The sequence below is a fragment of the Gadus morhua genome, chromosome 13 (genome assembly GCF_902167405.1).
Source record: "Gadus morhua chromosome 13, gadMor3.0, whole genome shotgun sequence".
NCBI lineage: Eukaryota > Metazoa > Chordata > Actinopteri > Gadiformes > Gadidae > Gadus > Gadus morhua.
In genome coordinates this window covers 14,719,489-14,740,408 of record NC_044060.1, presented here as the reverse complement: position 1 = coordinate 14,740,408, position 20,920 = coordinate 14,719,489, and the positions used below count along the sequence as shown (strand labels likewise).

The following is a 20,920-nucleotide window of genomic DNA, read 5'->3' as shown; positions in this document are numbered from 1 at the left end:
ACCTGTCAATATCTGCAGCGATTCCGACTGTACAGTGTGAAAGTGGCTTCGAGGACTTTCCCTTGCTATTTCTGAGCAGTGAAAAATGTAAAAAAGTCGTCCAGTCACAACGGAATGTGAAATGTGGGTTCTGGGAAGAGACTGGGCCCAGACACAGACAGTGGAGGCCCTGAGCAGGGGCAAGCAGAAACCTTAAGCTGTCAATCAAGTCACTCCTCCTGTCAATGAGTGGTTAATCCGAGAGTGAAAAGCGATAGAGCTGGGAAAGCTGTGGGCAGACAGGCGGTTAAAAGATACATTGAATGACAAGTCCCCGGCAGAAGTACTGGCCATCATCGTTGCATGGTGTGGCAAAGAAAAAAGGTAAGACCGCCAAATGTTACGTATTACTTCTTGTTTACTTCCTGATACATGCCATATATTTATGTATATCATATCTGTATTTATTTGGAAATCTAGCAGTGAATTGTGAATGGTAAATCTTAAACTGCTACCAGTGTGAGAATCCACAGTGAATGCCTAATGTAGTGCATGTTCAGACTATATCCATTAAGGCAAAGGTTGTTGTCTGTTCACTGTAAAATGTATATATGTATATATATATATATATATATATATATATATATATATATATATATATATATATATATAAACCTATATATAGGGAAAACAAAAACAAACACTACGAATAATAATAATACATCATCAGCATCTTAGTTCATCTTTTTATACAACAATAAAAAAATAAATAATAACAAAGCAAATATTGAGGATCCAATCTGTATTCAATATTACTATCCAATAAGTGAATTTCAGGGAAGGCAATAGAAACAGTCCAAGAATTTGCACTAGAATAGTCTTTAGCTTATATAAATCCTATAAATCCCCCCCGACAACCGTTTTACTGGTAGCATGGGGCTGTATTCATGTATAACCATAGCAACATTTTTTCCAATTGAGTTAAGCTGCACCTGTGCACATTATGGCCATGGATGAGAGAGCAACATCGCATTGCCTGTTGCCTAATTGTACACTTGTTCCTCGCTCAGCGTATCTCAACATAAATATAATATGGCTGTTATTAACTAATTAGCTACTATGCATCAATGAATACCTATTTTTGTTCAAACTGTGTTTTTATACAGTTTGAACTGTCAAACTGTGTTTTTATCCAAACTGTGTTTTCACACACTTTTATACAGTGTGTTTTGCATAGTGATGAGGTCTCATTATAGTATCAATGACGCAAGAGGATGAATTCACAATGAAGATGTAATTGGACAAATATATAGAACAATTACTATTACTACTACATCTGCTAATATTGCTCAAAGAATAAAATATTAACAAAAGATACTAATGCTATTAATATTAGTATCAATAATAATAATGATAATAATAACTTTTTTTTTTACTTATTATTATTATTATTATTATTATTATTATTATTATTATATTTCTAATTATAATAATTATAATATTAGTGGATGGCTTAAAAATTCCAGGATGGCTTAAAAAAAAATATTGATGTCTATACATATATTGAGCACTATATTAGGGCTCAAACAAACTATAATAAGACTTATTATTATCAAAAGTTGTTGGAACAGCTTATATATTGAAGCTGTGGCTGGTGCTGAATAACTACAGAACAATATGCAAGCTCTGTCAATAAGTTCTCTCAGAGGTAAACTGCCTTGTGCTTATTAATATTTATAACTAATACTGCTATTTGTGGTAAATATTTTATTTTATTTCTCATTTTTCAAGAGAGCTTTTCAATATTGCATGAGAAGGGTCCAGCCTAGTGCTTCACAATTTGTTCACGCAGCCTCAGAAAATAAATAATACAATTAAAATACATGTTTTTATGAATAATATATAACATAAATGGCACACTGATCTGCCTCGGTAATCAGCTGTTCTATTAATCCCAGTGACCAGTCGCTCATTGTATGAGTGAAGAATTCACATTTTATCAGACTCTTCTACCAAATGGCAAGAGTTTGAATGTATGCAGGCAGTTATCTAATGGATTCATTTCTTCTGGAACTAAGGGTTTCTTATACTACCACTACTACAGTACTATTGCTTATACTGCTGCTACTAAAACCACTACTACTAACAATACTTTTTTATCAATGTTTATTTCGACATCAATTAAAAAATTGCATTTGAGATCAGTCAATTACCTTTTCCATTTCATGGCAATTATACGGTTTCTAGGTGTGTCATGACCCAAGCTTAATGACTCATGCATACCGTGTCCATATTTTTACGACATACAGAATCAATAATAAAGTGAATTGCTTTCTCTTCATGCTTTTTTCCTGATTCGTTGTCTCTTTTCAAGATAGGGTGGCAATTTATTTTATGAGCATTTTTTGTCCTATTTTGTCGAAATTCTCTTTATATCCCGAAAGCAATCAATAAATCAAATGCTCTGAAAAGAGAGGAAAAAAAACATGTATCTGTAGCTGCAGGCCGGCAGTAAGCCCATTCCATCTTTTCATTTTGGACAAATTAACTGATTGGGTGGTTTACCTGTCTACCTACCTACCCGCCTATCTGTGTGAACTAATGCCCCTGCATTCATTGCACATGACTGGAGGCTTCCCCACGGCTAGGCAGACCTATTGCTAAAGCTAGCGAGCCATTCACCTGTTTTGGGGGTGTGACTTCGGAGGAAGGCCTGGAAGGGAGGCTGGGAAACATGGTTATGCAATGAGACTGTGTAATAGATTTGACTTTCTCTTGGCCCTTGTTACAATTTTGTATTTTAAGTTATTCAAAAATAGCACAAATACAAGTTGTGATTCCTATCAAGGCTGGCTTTGATGCAAGCATTCTTTTGTTCAATCTGACTCCTTGTCTTGTTTGTTTAAAAGTGATTCAAGGTGTGCGTTTCGTGTCTCAACCACAAACCCCCTAGCCAGTTGGGCCTGTTAGCGGCCCTTTTTTCAGAATCTAAAGCGTGACATCACTCTCTGTCTCTTTAAATGCAGTGTCCTTCATCTCTCTTGTCCATAAAGGCATAAAAAACCCGTAAAAATACCTCCACCAAGGTCCTTCTCTTTAATTGTGTGTATATGATCTAGCTATGCAGTTGCGGCTGTGGTTTTCCTACTACCAGATCGTTTCTTAGGTGAAATAGGCTACTACGAGTCATAATTAAAGTTGGAACGAACGACAGAAGAAAGAGATCATCGAATAGATATGCGGGTGATTGGGTGGAAGGGGGGATCAGAGTGGTTAATATGGAGATTAAAAGCTGATTAAAGCGGTGAAACATGTTGATAATTGCATGCAAACGCTAAGAGCAGACCCAGATAAAAATGTGAGATCTGAGCAGAGGGAACTAAAACCAAGTCATTTCTGTGCTTGATATTTGAGAGGGGAAGAATGAGAAAATAGAGATGTGCAGGCCGATGCAGTAATATAATCACAGCAGATAAAGGCAAAGTCCTGTCATGCGCTTTGACACAAAGCTCACATCAAGAGCGGAAAATAGAAATGGAAAAAAATGTTCCACTGATAAAAAAAAAAACATGTTTCCCGTCAAACGGTAATGACTCCATGAAAGGCCTTGCTCATAACATCAGCCTTTCTGAATCCTTAAGAAGGCACACTACACAGAGCATTGATTAATAACTTTCCTCAACCCCCCACATCCTACCGAATCTCTCTGTGGTCTTTAAAGATCGATGCATAACAGCACATGTATACATGTATATACATGTCCATGTATCCGTCTATCCATGTCTCTTACTAATTATGCATGTGTGTGCTTTCATGTTGGCATATGTGTGCATACATGTGCATGTTTTTTGCGGGTGTTCGAGTGTGTGTGTGTGTATGTGTGTGTTTGTGTGGGCATGTCTTCATGTGTGTACATGCACGTTCATGCTAGTGTGGGTGTGTGTGTGCGTGTATTTGCATGTGTGTATGAGTGTGTGTGCGTGTGTGTGGATGTTTTTGTGTCCATTTGTTAGTGAGAAAAGGTTTTTATGAGTGTATGCGTGTGTGTGTGTGTGTGTGTGTGTGTGTGTGTGTGTGTGTGTGTGTGTGTGTGTGTGTGTGTGTGTGTGTGTGCGTGCGTGCGTGCGTGCGTGCGTGCGTGCGTGCGTGCGTGTGTGTGTGTGTGTGTGTGCGTGTGTGTTGGGGGGGGGAGGCATGCATGTGTGTGCACATGTGTGCATGTATTTGCACAGGACTTACTAGCTTATTTTTCTTTTTTCCCCCTTAAACTTCCTGTGAGTCACCAGCAGTGGAGGAAATACTTTACAGCTGTATCTTTTTTTCTAAATGTGAACACAGGACTTAATGCACACTGAGAACAAAAGCAGGAATCTGGCACAATGTTTTGCTTCACTTGTGGATTCCTGTGCACCTACTTAATTTGTTCTGCTATTCAACAGCAAAGTGCAGTTCTAGAGTTGTTACGCAACCTTCGCTTATTTAGGTATGCCATGGGCCTAGAAGGCCTTATGTAACTTTACAAGATAGCATAAATTTGTAGATATGTCTGCGCTCTTTTTTTCTCCATCTAAAATATACAGCAGGACACTGTCTCAGCCCTGATGAAAATTGCTCCTGGAAAATATATATCGTTGATTATTTTGCATGAGATTAGTTGCGCTAAAGTGGTGAATGTCTCCACAAATCATCAACTGCCATTGATCTGAAGCGGAGAAGCGGTGGAGTACTTTGAGCAAATTACGGCTGTCATAAGTGAGATGAAGAGAGACCTGCCAGCGTTGTGTGGTTCAGATAGTCCTTATTGAAGGTTGCCAAGGTCCTACAAAGAAGAAAAGTGTTTTACTGACAAAGGAACTTGGTGGTTTATGAGAGCCATTTGTCACTCAGAAAATAGCTCAATAAGACATTATAAGTCTGTTTGTGTAATTGAACCAAGAATTGGTCACAATCCTTAACAATCCAAACTGTTCTCGGAAGCAAGCGAAGATAGTTAAGATAAGAGTATGATTGTGAATTCTTCTGGATGAGGGGATGGAATGTTGTTGAGGAATTGCATAACTGGAATGGCACTCAACAGGGAAACAGACTTTAATCTCAATATACTGCTCTGCTGGAGCTACCGGTTCACGGATCGGAAAAATATGTGTTTAAATAGCTGGAAAAACATAGTTATACTTTATGATATGTTGTGTTTAGCATGACTGTGAACTCTCATAGTTCAGATACAAATGAATTATGTTTAACTTCTTATAAATGTCAGAGTAAGGATAATTGATATTTATTCATGGTCCAAGAGGAAATGGAATCTTTTGATGCAGGTTGGATGAGAAGAAATCAAAAAAATAAACAGACAATTAAATGCCATTGTGGTCTGTTTATTTTTGCCAATGGCCAATGTTAAAAACATTTTAATTAGCTAAATGTTTGGAATATGCTCATATTTTGCCGCATAAGTTCAAAGGTAGCCATTATACAGAAATGTATACATTCTTCATTTTAATGCAACATTTAGGCTGTATATATTTAGGCTGATATTCGATAACTCTTCAACGAGTAAACACTTTTGGGATCCATTATAAAGGTGATTTAACTCTTAACTCTGGGTCTTCCATCGTCATTCCAAATAGTGTTAGCTATAATAAAAGTGTTATAATTAAAACTAGGTAATACCATTTCATATTGTATATGTTGAAGGTTTTGTTCCTCCAAAATACTGCAAATACTGCCCATTTAATCAGGTTTTTTAATACTCAGCCGTGTATTCACAACTCATAGTTGTATGATGATGTATCTCATGGATTAATACCATTTAGTGTGGAGGGCTGAGAGACTGACAAAGGAGACCTTCCTTTCAGAAGACATTTGAATAATCTCAATGATGCCTAATTACGCTGGGCCAAGGGAGCGTAGACAAATGACTAGCAAGAATCTAATGCAGGGCTGTACAGTGATGCAATTCACGAGGGACACCACACATAAACACCATGTCTCAGACCTACTCTGTATACATATACAATGTCCTGGAGACATATAGCTCTTTGTGTCTATCTGTACAGCTCTCTGTACACTGCTCAGTGCTATGGCATTCACATTCAAACACCCTCCATGGAGAACACTGAATCAGCCTCAATATATATAACAGTTTTATTCTTTTTGTGCTGTGCTAGTCCACAACACCCTCCTCCAACCATGTGGCTGACCTTTCATATTTAATATACCATATTGGCTAAAGGTCACTTTTGTTTTGGCTTTCCTCCACTGGTTTTGATGTGTGATTGGAAATGCTCTAAGAGTGCTCCAATACATATTTCTTTGGCGCTGTCAAGGAAACATTCAAAGGGCACATAGCCAAAATTAAATTGAGCTTCATAGATATTGGCATTCTTTTTTTGGGGTGCAATTCTCCCTTTCTAATTCTGTTAAGTTGATGGGTCAAATGGCCTGAATGGGATGTTTCACCATGCTGTGGATTTAACTTCTCATTAGGTTGCTCCATCTATGTACACATCTATACAATTGCCTTTGTGTCTGTGTGCCCATGTAAGGCAAGCAAGGCGTGAAATTGGTATAACACCTTACATATCATGTGTCATGAATTAAAAAAAGAAATAAATAACTAAAATAAAACACAAAAATCTTATCAGCGAGGGCACCACCTGTTCGGGTGCACTAAATTATCAAGAGATATATTTCTTCTTTCAACCGGAGATTTGATATCACTAATGTATGTTTCTTAGACCCCACCGCTGGTGGAGAGTCGAATGGCAATGGATTTTCTAAGATTAGATTTACCAATCACAGAGAGTGCCTGTGACCGCAACCGGCAAGCTCCCTGAGACAGGTGCAGAAGTCAAAAGAGTGCTCTCCAACAGAGGGAATACTGTTGCTCAGTGCTTGTATACCATGCATCTGTTCTCCATCAGAAAGAGCCAATTCAGTTGTGTGTATTGTGTTTTAATAGCTCTATATGGGCCACTATATGGTGAAGGAGCAGCTTATCACAATCCACATAGAGAAATGTCCTTCTTATACAAAAGGTAACAAAATAAATCCTCTCTTGTTTTTAACCTTCCACGGATGTTGTTCGCATTACGGTCTATACCTCTGTTCTTCTTAGATGGTTGTGTTTTAAAAGACAAAGCTGTAAATGTCTTCAGACGAACTTCGCACAACCCCCTCGGTGCATGTGACATAGAAACATTAATCCATTAGCCTGCATTGGTTCTCAGAGAATCCGAAAAAGGTTGCATCGGTTCTCAGAGAATCCGAAAGAGGTGTGAAGCTGCCATCTCTCTCACACGCTCTCTCTCTCTTCCTGTGTAAATACTTGATGTATTTGAGACTTGAAACCAGTAAAGGTGATTTCTTTGTTTTGTGCCCCTTTCCATTTGTTCCATCCCTATCTTTGGCTGCTCTTAGCTTCATTCATCTTCTGTACCATCCCCCACCTCTCATTTCTTATGTGCAGTGTGTGGAGCAGAGATCTGGAGGAGGAGAGAGTATGATGTAGAGCAGGATTTATTTAGATAAAGAAGTAGGAAAGGAGAGTGAAGGAGGAGCATGATCAAATATATACCAATACTCATTCACTATTACTTCTATGAATACTACTTGTACTCGTTCACTATTCCTTATTTAACTAGTACGGCTTGCATAATAGTAATAATAATAATAATAATAATAATAATAATAATAATAATAATATGTTTTATCAACAACAATACATATCTATACAACATTAAATTGTTTTCTCTATTGTTCTGCATAGTTGAAACAAGGCTATCACCCCTGTTTTGGAGTTGCCGACGAGGTGCAGTTATCCCAACGAATACAACAATGCAATAAACAAGACAACATGTTGGATGGATGATAGATGACTAGTTATCTAGCAGTATGGTATGTGCCCTGCAAGGTGGAATTGCAACAGCAGCTAATTGCTGGCGAGGACAGGGGTCAGACGGGGGGGAGGTGGTGTGGACTCTATGAATAGCCGTTGTTTCAATGGCCGATTGTGCAAAGGAACAAGAGACAACATAGTCTCATTATTGAAGGTCAGTGGCTAGAAAAGGTTACCAAAGGTTCACGAGAGAGCAACCTTTTGTGGCAAGCCCCCTGCCACAGCCAACATGTATTCACACAAGCTTTGATAAGCTTCCTGGCTCGTGCTTTGATACTCAAAAGTGCACGTACTGCAAAAATTATTCCCATGCCTTAGTGTTTCGAATTCTTAAATGCTGCTCGCTATATGTTCAATCTTTGTTTTTGTTTTCTTACGGATGCATAGAATTTGAATTGTGAAATATTTTCTATTCGGGGGTGGTAGTGCTTTGCATCTGAATGCCTTCGTAAGCTTCAATGCATTTCTGTGTAAATCAAACAAGTCTACACTTGTCGGCTATGGTTTTCTCAAAATGTATTGCTGACGGTTTCCCCTTAAAAATAAGTTATTTGGGGAAATCTAGAAAAACAAACAGCAGTGAGGAGTGTAAATACAGAGACAAAATGGAATCCATGTGTGATGCTCTTTGTTCCACAATGTCAATATTGAGCATCCATATTGCATCCAATATCCTCTTCCCTCTGTATTCTGCTGTTCTTTGGCCCTCTTTGATACTCTTTCTGTAGGTAGGTAGCTTTTAATTAATAACCTTTATTTGAAATAAAACAATAGTGCAATAGCATAGTTTGCTATTACTGTATGTCCTGTAGCATATTAAGCTAGCTAGCAATGGCGTCAGTGGCATGAAAGCCAATTTAGCAACCAAAATAAAATTATTAAGAAGTACAATGTCCTGTGTGATAAGTTCACCAAGTTTGTTGTGACATTCTCAAATAGAGTGCGTTATTTTCGAGGTACGTTTGGTTCACAACCTACGTTGTTTCAGCGTAGCCAATATTGCAAAGTAGGCCTGTGCCTCTGTGTAAATTAGAGTCATTAATGACTCATTTGCTTGGACTAATGGATCCATTGAAATATTTCCTGTTTATCATTGCCATGCTGTTGCTACATTCAGGATGACCATATATGGAACCATTAGGACAGAATGCATCAACGATGTTGAAACGGTTTCATTAGTGCATGATTGTTCTCTTTAGTCCTTACTTTAGCAAGTCTGATTGCAGACAAGCTCAATTCTGGGTGATCGGTATGCTTCAGTTTCTTCTGCTTATTATTTGTTTTGACCATTACAATTGCTGGAGAAAAGTAGAGATAGTAAACTCTAGAAATGTGTCTGTAAATGTTTCAAGCCACCACCGTGTAGACTGTCCTCTGTAGAAATACACATGTTAAATCAAAAAATGTATTCAGTAAAATATCTCGGTAACGAAACAGGAAACTGGTTTCCTTCCAAGGCTCTGTCCCCCTTGGTCCCCACTTTGTACCCACTCTTGTCCCCCCCACCCCCACAGAAGATATCCTATCGCAGTAGGACTCTGGATCCCTATGTGGTGCGTGATCGACTTCATGAAAATAGTGATGGTGGTGACAGAGTTCAGGAAATACTTGTGCCATGACCCTTCTAAAACTGTCCCTCGTAATGTTGAAACATTTGAATAGCTTCCTCTTAAGCATAAACAAAGCAGTTACTAATATTGATTGAAACATGCGATTGTTGACCCATTGGTCTAAACACAAAAACAAGAAGGCCTATTAAATATTTTACAAACAACAGTAGATTCCAATGAAACTTTGCCTGATCCAATAAGCAGATGGACTGGTTACATTATTTTGACATTAAATAGGCTACAACTCATAGCCATGCTTGTTGGTAAGAAGAGAACAAGAGCGATGGGGAATCTCTTGTGTGACAAATGAATTAGCTGCAGGAGAATACAATTAATAAAACATTAGTGCAATTAGTAATACATGGCTTAGAAGGCAGTACAAGTTTAGAATAAAAATAACATACATGTTATGTGTGTGAAAGACATTGTTATATTGAATGACATTTGAACATTTATCATTAGATTTTCTTACAACTATCTAAAGGGCAGAAAATGAAATACTGAGTAATATAGAAGGCTCGTTAGATTTTAGGCAAAAAGTACAAAAGTACAAAATAACTGAATGCGATTGGTATTATTATTAAAGCGTCAGCTGGCTATGAAATATTCATGAAATTATTAACCAGGGGATTTAGTCTCTTAGAATTGATTGTACAAAATTTAGTTTTTGTGATGAATAACCAATTTTCATTACAAATACATAACATTCACAGAACAGTTATATGCAAATTGTTTGTTCAATTCTAGGACCAAATGATAAAAGGACCTGTTTTGATAAACAGCTCATTAAATTCCTGAATGATCAGATCACCAATGTTCTGACAGCACAGAATAAAACCAACAAAAAACACCAAATGAAACCACTGTTGACATCCTTTAAATGGTAACAGTTTGTGAGTGTGTTTTAGTTATAATGCTAAAAAATGTTAGCCTAATGGACCTCTATATTTTTAATTATCCTTCTGCTTTAGACCTGCTTTGTAAATAGCAACATTAGACACATGAAGGCCAATAAAAAAAAGAGACTGTGTTGGTTCCACTAATTGCCCTGAAGTACATCAAATTAAACCAGAAACAGACAAAGTACAAAGGTCTAATCTTTTGCTGGCTGGGAGACAAAGACAACGCATTGCATTTGGCATTAGCGCGAGACCCTGCTCCTTTAGATTGCCTAGTTTAAGGGGTTTGTGTCTTATTTCTCTGCCTCATATTGCTCACTTCTACTCTGCACCAGCCCTCACTTTCTTCACTGTGTCTATTTAGCAGGGGATTGGGTGACAGGGGGAGGGGATGGGTAGGGGGGGGGGCAAGGTGGAATCCATAGCAGGTAGCTCCGCCCATGGATATGATTTACTTCAGTCCTACAAACATAGAACATATCATCACTTCTACTGTATTCTCCTTCAACCACACCCCACAGGTCACAAATGCATCCAAACACACACACACACACACACACACACACACACACACACACACACACACACACACACACACACACACACAAAACACACACACACACACACACACACACACACACACACACACACACACAGACACACACACACACACACACACACACACACACACCAAGCACAAACAGGCACACAGACACACTACATCCAAACCTATTGTTCACAGCATACACACTTGCGATCCCTGCCTCACTATACATTCCATTCATGTGAGGCCACTGTGAAGACCTGCGCCAGACGTCCCAGAGACTACCCTCTCCTGCTACTTTGTGTCAGAGCGGCATGCATACATAACATACAGTGGGCGAGGGAGCCAGCCAGGGAGAGAGAGAGCGCGCGAGAGAGGGAGGGAGGAAGGGAGGGAGCGATACAGGGGAATAACAGTGGCCGTGAACGGATCAGAGAGTGAACCAGACAGGGAGAGCGAGAGAGGGGGGCAGCAGGGACACAGGCTGGGGGTGCTGGTGTTACTTGTCAGGGTATGACCTCCTGAGTGTCTCCGCGGTGCAGACGCTGGGAGCTGGCAGCTGATGGCAGACTGCCACAGCGGGCCCGTGGCGCGACCCATCTGCACTTGGTATTTAAACAGGCTCCGGGCCCCCGGGGGCCCCGCCACCATGCAGGGTAATAGCTACACTAAGCGTGGTACAGGCCTGAGGGGAGCTACCACTCACCCACTGGGACCACTATGGCAGCTCAGTTAACGCAGACGCACACACATGCATACGCAAACTCATACACACACACACACACACACACACACACACACACACACACACACACACACACACACACACACACACACACACACACACACACACACACAAATACACGTACACACAAATAGACATGGATATAAAATATTCACATGCACTTCTTTTTTACAAAGCACATTCAATCCCTGTCTCTCCCCTTCACTGATATGCTTCGTGCTGCCCAGAAAAGGATAGAAATAGTGTTACACATAAACTGAAGACAAACCAACTATGCTTGTGTGTGTTTGTGTTTGTTTTTCTGTATTATAGAGTGTGTCTGTGGGTCTGTATGTGTGAAGTCAATGATACATTGTGCATGTGAGTGTCTGTGTGGTTCTGTGTGTGTGTGTGTGTGTGTGTGTGTGTGTGTGTGTGTGTGTGTGTGTGTGTGTGTGTGTGTGTGTGTGTGTGTGTGTGTGTGTGTGCGTGCTCATGTTGCAATGTCAGAGTTGGAGCACACAACAGCAATGTCATTGCATTATTATCTCATCCACCATGTCAGCACCAAAGATTACGGAGAATTCCATGTCCAGAGGAACTGGCAACTGATTAGTGGAAATAAAGTGCTTGCAATTTACACTGCAGAAAGTCTCAGGGATTTATTTATAGCATGAAAGGAAATAAGTGTGCCCATTAGGAATATACATTACAAACACATATTTTTTGTTAAAGCATTTTCATCTTCAGTAATGTTAAAATAAAATACCCAGATGATATAACCATACTTAAAAGCACAATAGCATTCGAAAGATCAATGAATATCAAGTAAGCATGTCCTATTCATCTACTCACACTCTCTCTCTCTGGCTACCTGCCTGGTATTACCTTTCTCTTCCCTCCCCAGCCGGTAGAGGCCGCTACAGAGCAGTGGCTATGGACGGGTAATGTCCAGATACATATGAGTCTATCTAGCTCCAAACGCGTGGATGAGCACTCCCACATGACAAAGCTAGCAGGGGAGAGCGCGCGGTTGGAGAGTAGATAAAGAATAATAGGCTAAACGTTACAAAACTAACGCTTGGTCGCTGTTGAAAAACTTAGATTACCGTTTTCTTTTCGTGTGACGAGCAGGATCGGTATTCTCAAGTGATTCCTACTACTAATTCCTAGGATTTCATATTATTGCTTCTGAGCATCGATGCTGGCGTGTCCCTCCGGTCCGCTGAAGTACAGGGCGAATGTAAAGAGCGATTGGGGCAGACATTGCTGTTTTATTTTCACCTTGCATCTGTTTTTTTTCGCCAACTGAAGAGTGTCTAAGTTTGAACTAGAGACAGGGAGAGGGTAATAGAGAGAGAGAGAGAGAGAGAGAGAGAGAGAGAGAGAGAGAGAGAGAGAGAGAGAGAGAGAGAGAGAGAGAGAGAGAGAGAGAGAGAGAGAGAGAGAGAGAGAGGGGAGAGAGAGAGAGAGAGAGGGGAGAGAGAGAGAGAGAGAGAGAGAGAGAGAGAGAGAGAGAGAGAGAGAGAGAGAGAGAGAGAGAGAGAGAGAGAGAGAGAGAGAGAGAGAGAGAGAGAGAGAGAGAGAGAGAGAGAGAGAGAGAGAGAGAGAGAGAGAGAGAGAGAGAGAGAGAGAGAGAGAGAGAGAGAGAGAGAGAGAGAGAGAGAGAGAGAGAGAGAGAGAGAGAACTCTGACAAGCTTTTGGAGCTGCGCTTTCATGCCGTCAGTCTTGCGGACTCTGAGATGGACGTGAGATTTTATCCAGCTCCCCCCTCCAGCGTGGGTTCATGTAGGCCAACATTGCCAACCGATTCCAGTTTGGACTATTATCACTCAAACAAGGTAAATATATGCAACCGACATGTGTTTTTTGTGCTTTGTGAGACCTGCATCTCCTCTCTCCACACGCTACACGGCGGGGAACGCGTACATGCGAGCGTCGTGCAGAGCAACTCGGCTGTTTAACAGGAACTCTGTTTACACAATGTGGACAGAAACAAATGTACTTGTATTGGCGCTAGACGAGGTTTCCAACTTTCTTTTTTAAATTGTTGGTTTGATGGTTTTGAGCGCCGCACCAACATGAGACACGCCGTAATTACTAAACACATTTTTGAATATTTTTCTTGACAACGGAGTTCCTCGTAGTACTACTTTTTCTTTTAGAGTCATTTGTTTGTACTTTGCTCGAGACAAGTGCGCACCTTGCTCCATCCATGTTCTACGCGTAAAATGTGGGCTGTTAGGCTGTGCTATTGGGACAGCAGACTACGACCACAAAATGAAAACTGGGGGTATTGATATTTATATGAAACAAATGTTTGCCACTCATTTACAGTGCACTGTTCAAGCGTTTATGCAAGATATAAACATATTGAATTAAAAAACGGATCAACTTTACGCATGAAAGTAAAAGGCGAAGCAAATATGAATAACATAAATAGCTTACAAGAGGAACATTATATGGATCTTTTTTTAATCATCACATTATTGCCACTGTCTGAATGAAAGTAACTATTAGTCTTAATGTGCACACGCAACATCGTATCAACTTTGCTTGTGATTGGCCCACGGGGAAACGCTCTCTTTTAATCAATGTCCACATTAGCCTCCCTTATCTCATTGCATTTTACATTGGAGGACAACTCGAACATAAGCTATAGGTAAGCCACTAAACGCGAATTGTTTGGGAAATGTAAGATGGGACAGTCTATTTTTTATTTATTTTTTATCACAGCTTATATGGAATTAGTTTTGAATGTTTAGTTATTTTTAACCTGTTTCCTGTTTTTTAATTGTGCAGAAACATCTCACACTTAGAAAAATACGTTTTTATATAGCACATTGCATGCTTGGTTATGAGTGCCTTTTTAGCATAACCGAATTTAATGGTTTAAGATTACTTTATCTTTTTGTTTTATATTTCATTGCCGTCGTCCGATTACATGCGGTCGTCAAAAACGTTTACAAATATTTGATAAAATCGGATTCAAAATGATAACTGTCAAAACAACAGAACGTAGATGATTTTCTCCCCGGCCACAAGAGTGCAGTTTCTGCTGTGGTCTTTCAAAGTTCATGCAAACATTTGTATTTTAATTAGCTATATTGGTAATGGGTGTAAGCCAATGACAGCGATTGGTTGGCTAATCACCTGAGGGAGAGCCAGCAGGCGATTAATTCTGCGAAGTGAAAATGTGTGTGCAGAACTTCAAGGGATTTAATATTACTGCCATGTCTGTACCTTACCTGAAAGACACAGACACACACAGACACACACGCACACGCACACACACACACACACACACACACACACACACACACACACACACACACACACACACAGACACACACACACACACACACACACACACACACACACACACACACACACACTGATACACACACACACACACACACACACACACACACACACACACACACACACACACACACACACACACACACACACACACACACACACACACACACACACACACACACACAGTAGCACTAGATGTTGATTTAAGATTCTATTGAGACGTGGCTTATGCTGACTTGAAGGCCTTGGTCCTGTGGTATATAAACTGCACCGTAGCTATGATTCACTCAGATCCGTGTTTACATACTGCAGGCTTGTTGGTCAGGCTGGGCAAGAAGCCGGGTAGGGTTTCAAGGGCAGAATCATATAACATTGTCATTACTAAAGTAATGGGCGTGTGTGTTATATGCAAAGCGACACATTATCTGTGATGCACCTTGCGTAACAGTAGATTAACGACATTTTGGAAATAGTTCATATTTAGTGCATTTGAACTTCAGTGACGTTGTTGAGGTTAAAAGATTAGCAGCTCCTACACATTATTACCAAGAAGAAACCCATTGTCATTCCATGAGTTCAGAAATGGAATGCTGTCATACTGGTTACCATATTTGTTTTCTCATTTGTACAAGAGGATAATATGGAAATTTGATACACTTGGCGGGGGTTGTAGGCCTACTAAAGAGGCACATTTTAATGGTGTTACATTGGTGACCTGAACATGGCGGTTGGAAGCAATGAATAAATGGATCAATACAAGTCCCAATCCATATTGGCCATATACAGTATGCACAAACATAGGGAATGAACATGACCCCTCTGAGTGCTAACGGGAGGCGCTAGCAGAAGCAGGTTGGTATCACGCTAACCCTTTGCAAGTTCCCAGCTCCCCAGGTGCACTCTGGGAAATGCTGATTGACTCTCATGTTCATTTTCACACCAAATGGCAGCACACACAATGTCTCAGGTCCATAATGGAATTTTAAATTGTGGATCACACTCAAGGAAATATATCATAGCGCATTGTTCTTGATGGCAGATTAAGGAATAGACTCGAAATGTATGTGTGCAGTGAATGGCAGTAATTAGGAGTACCGATGCCATGTGGTGTGCAGAGAGAGGCTTAATAATCTGAAGTGTCGCTGAAAACTGACGAAAGCGCCGTTCTTTTGCATTAAAAGCTTGTGACAAAGAGAAAGATCTTGACAAAGAGTGTCAACTTGAAGTTGAAACCTTTGAGAGCATGACAGTGTCAAGTTCATTTCGGGGTTTAATTTAGCTGTTACGTTGTCGATGTCGTTGTGTATGATATTTGTGGGTATGTGTGCGTGTATAATGTGTGTGTATTTATGTGCGTCCAGCAAGCAGATGGAGGCCAATGTACTAAATACCTAGGAAGTCATTATTTAGTAATACATAGTATGTATGTGGACAATTAATCCGATTGAACCTGATAGTCTGCATTCAGACTGCTTCTTATCTCAGCAGCATACTAGGGTGTCAGCAGGAGCAAGACCAGACCAAGAGTTAATACCCAGAAACAATGAATGTACTTAACCTTTGACCTTTCACTTGTATTATTACTCCCAATTCCCTCCGGTTCCAAAACGGTTTTCAGATTCAAAAACGGGGGATATACTTTCAATCAACAATACTGAAAATGATTACAGGAACAATATGTTTTTTAATCACCAATGGAAATAAAGGTAAAGCACCTGCTGCCTTCAGCCCTCCCTCCTATGTAAAACGTAATCGGCTTTGTGTGGTTGAAATGCAAAAAAACACAGAGCACACACTTTCACATGTGTCGCGCGCCTCAACGCACGACAGTAAAGGACATAACACGGGCGTCTAGCGCATTCGCAATTTTTCGAACAACGACAAGAAAGTAGAACAATGTGGGTGCGGCTAAAGAAGCGATTTCACACCGCGGTACCTCCTAGCCCGCGGCCGCGTGCTCCTCTCAACTCTACCTCGGCTCCGTCGTACACAATCACCCTGAGTCATCCTCACTCCAGCCTCACATCCCTCCCAGTTTTCTTTTGAAGCTGCTCCATCCAGCCTCTATGTAGCTCCCTCCCCTCCTTGACGAGTGGGAGGTATTTTTATTTTAGTATTTTTATATACTTTGTGTATTTTGTATTTATTATATTGACTTGTATTCTGCCCCTCAATCTATCCGGCGCCAGAGTCCACTTCTGGGGCTGTCGCCCTTTGTCAGAAGGGAGAGTGATTTGTCAAACGCATTATGACTCGCATGCGTACCCAACTGGCACGGCCGACACCACCACACGGCTGAGAGGATGTTGGATGGAGTCCCTGGTACATAGCCTCTCCACTCCTCCACCGTCTCCTTGGCCCATACAGGAACGCTGTAATGTGGCCAATAAGAGGCTGTGGCGTAATTACACTGTACACATCGATTTCTACAGTATTATAATTATACGCCTTTTGGTTTTTTGCAGATGCTAAGGTGGGCATGGATACATACGTTATTTATAGATGCGTGCTTCTCCTCTCTCTCTCTCTCTCTCTCTCTCTCTCTCTCTCTCTCTCTCTCTCTCTCTCTCTCTCTCTCTCTCTGTCCATCTCTCTCGTTCTCTGTAATGCAGAGCTAACAGAATGGATACACAATTCATCATTGTGCTGCTGTTTGAATGTTGGAATGTCACAATTAGGACCAACAATGTTGAATGATACAGGAGGTTTTTTTTAAACTGGAGTGGCTTTTTTTGGCATGTTTGGCTCCTCATCCACATTTCTCACTATATATAGAAGGAGTATTATTTAGTGAACTTGTACTTCTGCATCACACTGCACACGCCTTGAATATAACCATGTTGTTAATTATGGTGACTAACTCCTGTATGGCTGCCTGGAGCTTCTTCCTCATGTGTTCCCTATTGGTACAGTCATTTACACACAAACAGCCGCAGAGGCTTATTTTTGCAGCTCACACACCGCCCCTTTTTAAGTGGTCCATTTCATTTCTACCACTGTGTCCAAAGCACTGCTCTTTTTTTTATGGGACACTTCAAAGTGTAGTGAGGGCGGGGAAGCATATTTTCCATGTTCCCATTCTGTGGATGTTTTTTCTTATTTCTTTCCTCGTCGTCAAAACATGACCTTAATGAAAATATTTATATAAAGAAATATGTTATGCCATCCACGGCGGAGTTCTGCTCAGAGGGAAGTTAATTACACGGAGGGAAAGCGTTCTTGGGTGGACAGTGTGGAATTGGTTTTTTTCTTTCATTGTGTCCATTCATAACATTCTGCTGACTGGTCAGTCCCGGCTGCAATGCCCCAACTGTTCTCTCACTTTGGAAATTGTTAACCCATGCATACCTCATGTGCAGGAAAAGAGAGAGAGAGAGAGAGAGAGAGAGAGAGAGAGAGAGAGAGAGAGAGAGAGAGAGAGAGAGAGAGAGAGAGAGAGAGAGAGAGAGAGAGAGAAAGTGATGGGGAGTGAGAGAGGGGGAAGAACGGCTAAGTTAACTTTGCTCTAAAGGCAATGTGGCCGCAATGATGTTCACAGAATGTTCTTTTCTTTTTTTTGTAAGTGACACACTGTTATTTACTGTTCCTGTTTTAGCGATTCATTTAAATATTCACCCTTTGGTGTATGTTGCTTCTTGGAAGTCTAAAAGAACGATTTGGTTCCCTCTTTCTCGAAAGCATATCTATTCCTCTGTCATACCTTTCCTTTTACTCTATCTCTCTCTCTCTCTCTCGCTCTCCTTCTCTCTCTCTCTCTCTCTCTCTCTCTCTCTCTCTCTCTCTCTCTCTCTCTCTCTCTCTCTCTCTCTCTCTCCATCTGTCTCTCTCTCAGTCTCTCTCTCAGTCTCTCTCTGTCTTTCTCCTTCTCTTCTCTTTGCATTTACCTCCCCAGCAGCAATGTCAAAAGGTTATGAGGGGAAGCCAGATTGCCTGGGGCTGATTGTGTCTCTGAGTTAATGATAAGTAGCTACACAGCTATTCTCTGGAGTAGCCCAGAGTTCACATTGTGTTTTGGGGCATTTACAATCGCTGGGGAGACTGTAAGCAATCCAACCACCTCTTCTACATTTTCTTCTCTCTCATTACTTACCAATTAGAAGTTAAGTATTTATTTTGTTTCAACCTCATATTTAATTAAGATCAATTACCTTTTAAATCTGTGAATGTTACTTGGACAGTTCAGGCTACGCGGGTATGCAGCAGTAATTGTGATTTTAACCTACATAGGTTCACACAAAATATGAATACAAACAAATACTAATAAATCGGGTGAAAAAAGGTCTGAAATGTGTGGGAAGCTACCCACCATGTCAGCAGGCAGACACGTTGGCGTTGATAACTAACCCTCAATGGACGTAGCCGCGGCCCGGCGCCACCCCTGACCCTCATGAAATCACAACATTAACCCTAGTTGTGTTCCCTCGTATACCTCCCCTTCTCTCCGACAGCCCAACACTGCTCTGTGGCCAGCCATGACTCCTGGATACTGTACTTAATGGGGCTGGGGGCCGCGAGGTGGTGGTGGTGGTGGGGGGGGGGGGGCTTGGGGGGCTCCCGGCCCTACTTGCTGTGGCGTGGGAGTGTGTGATGTCAGGATACCACCCCATCCTTCAGGACGCCCATTGGTTCTCTGCAGCTACTGCTGTAGCCCCCCCCCCGACCCCCCCACTCTCCTGGTCTCTGCACCCCACTTTGCCTCTGCTGTTTTCTATTCTCTTTTTGATTACTTGGGGTATGGGGGATGATTGGGTGGCGTGTGGTGGGGGTACCAGCATTTGATTGGGTAAGCTGGCATGTTGGGTGGTGGTGGATGGTGGTGGTGTAGAGGGGGGTCTGTAATGAAGTGTAAGAGAGAAAAATAGGGGGATTGTTTTTTGGGGGGGGGGGGCACTTACTAACCCTATTTTTTCAACTAGAGCCATTGAATCTGTAACGTCACTCAGCACCGTGGAAACCAAAATGAGCCTTGCCACCAGATGTGTTCCAGTCCAGATAGGGACTTGAAAGACAGACGTTTATTGTTTTAGTGCACTTGGTGTGGTTCAAACCCAAACTGCATGAAACGCTGATTGATGGATTTCACTAAAGAATGAGAGAATGAGAGAGAGATTACCAGACCGACAGAGAGAGAGAGAGAGAGAGAGAGAGAGAGAGAGAGAGAGAGAGAGAGAGAGAGAGAGAGAGAGAGAGAGAGAGAGAGAGAGAGAGGGTGGAGTCTGTGATTATTTTAACTATTTCCATGCTCTTGCGTCTATAGAAAACCCACAGTATTTCATGTCTCATATTTCACATTCCACATATATATACAGTATGTGACTGTATACATTCACATTTTGTAAGGGCCTTTATCTATCCCAAAAAAGCACATTGTGTGTTGTTGCTTTCTCCTCGGATAATGAAATGAGACCGATGTTTACACTGAACTTAATGCGATTGGGCCACTTTAAGTCTTTGCTGCGCAGTCTGACAAGCAGGTTGTAATTGTCAGTGACATTTAACATCAGCCCTATGCATGTGGTTTTGACTAAAGGCCAGGAAGTGTGCAGATCTCTTCTCTTTTTTTTAAGCAAAATTTGTAGCATGTTGCCAGCCACACATCCTTTAGTTGAGTCTTTCTACCTCCCCTTTTTTTTAATCAAAATAATATCTGCACAGAAACATCAGCTGCATGCAGAAGTGACTTCTGCAAACAAAACATGGTAGTCATACCAGATCATTACTTTGAAACTGTCTGTGATGGTTATTATAGAATCAAGAATAGAGGGGAATCAGTAGAAGCATCTCTGTGATAAAACTAGTTTGGGAACCTGATGTTTGGTATTCAATTCCTGGGCTTCTCTGGATGCCAAACCTGTGGTGCTCCCTTAGGCATCGGACTTGACAAAGTCAATGACAAGGAAGGAATGTTTTTCTGTATTTATTTAAAATATTTAATCAACACAACA

At 40.9% G+C, this 20,920-nt stretch overlaps 1 protein-coding gene across 5 annotated transcripts in view; it reads left to right on the top strand.

Moving 5' to 3' along the window:
• The first annotated feature begins 13,269 nt into the window (after positions 1 to 13,269).
• The window catches only part of tox2 (TOX high mobility group box family member 2), a 97,052-nt gene continuing 89,401 nt past the window's right edge, over positions 13,270 to 20,920 (top strand). For 3 of the 5 annotated variants that reach the window (XM_030374366.1, XM_030374369.1, XM_030374365.1), the window contains exon 1: positions 13,270 to 13,495. In XM_030374366.1, coding sequence (XP_030230226.1) covers positions 13,397 to 13,495 — 99 coding nt within the window. In that variant the 5' untranslated portion in view covers positions 13,270 to 13,396. Of the gene's footprint in view, positions 13,496 to 13,529; positions 14,317 to 20,920 lie in introns of those variants that run through there. The other 2 variants (XM_030374370.1, XM_030374367.1) reach the window with 2 other exon arrangements.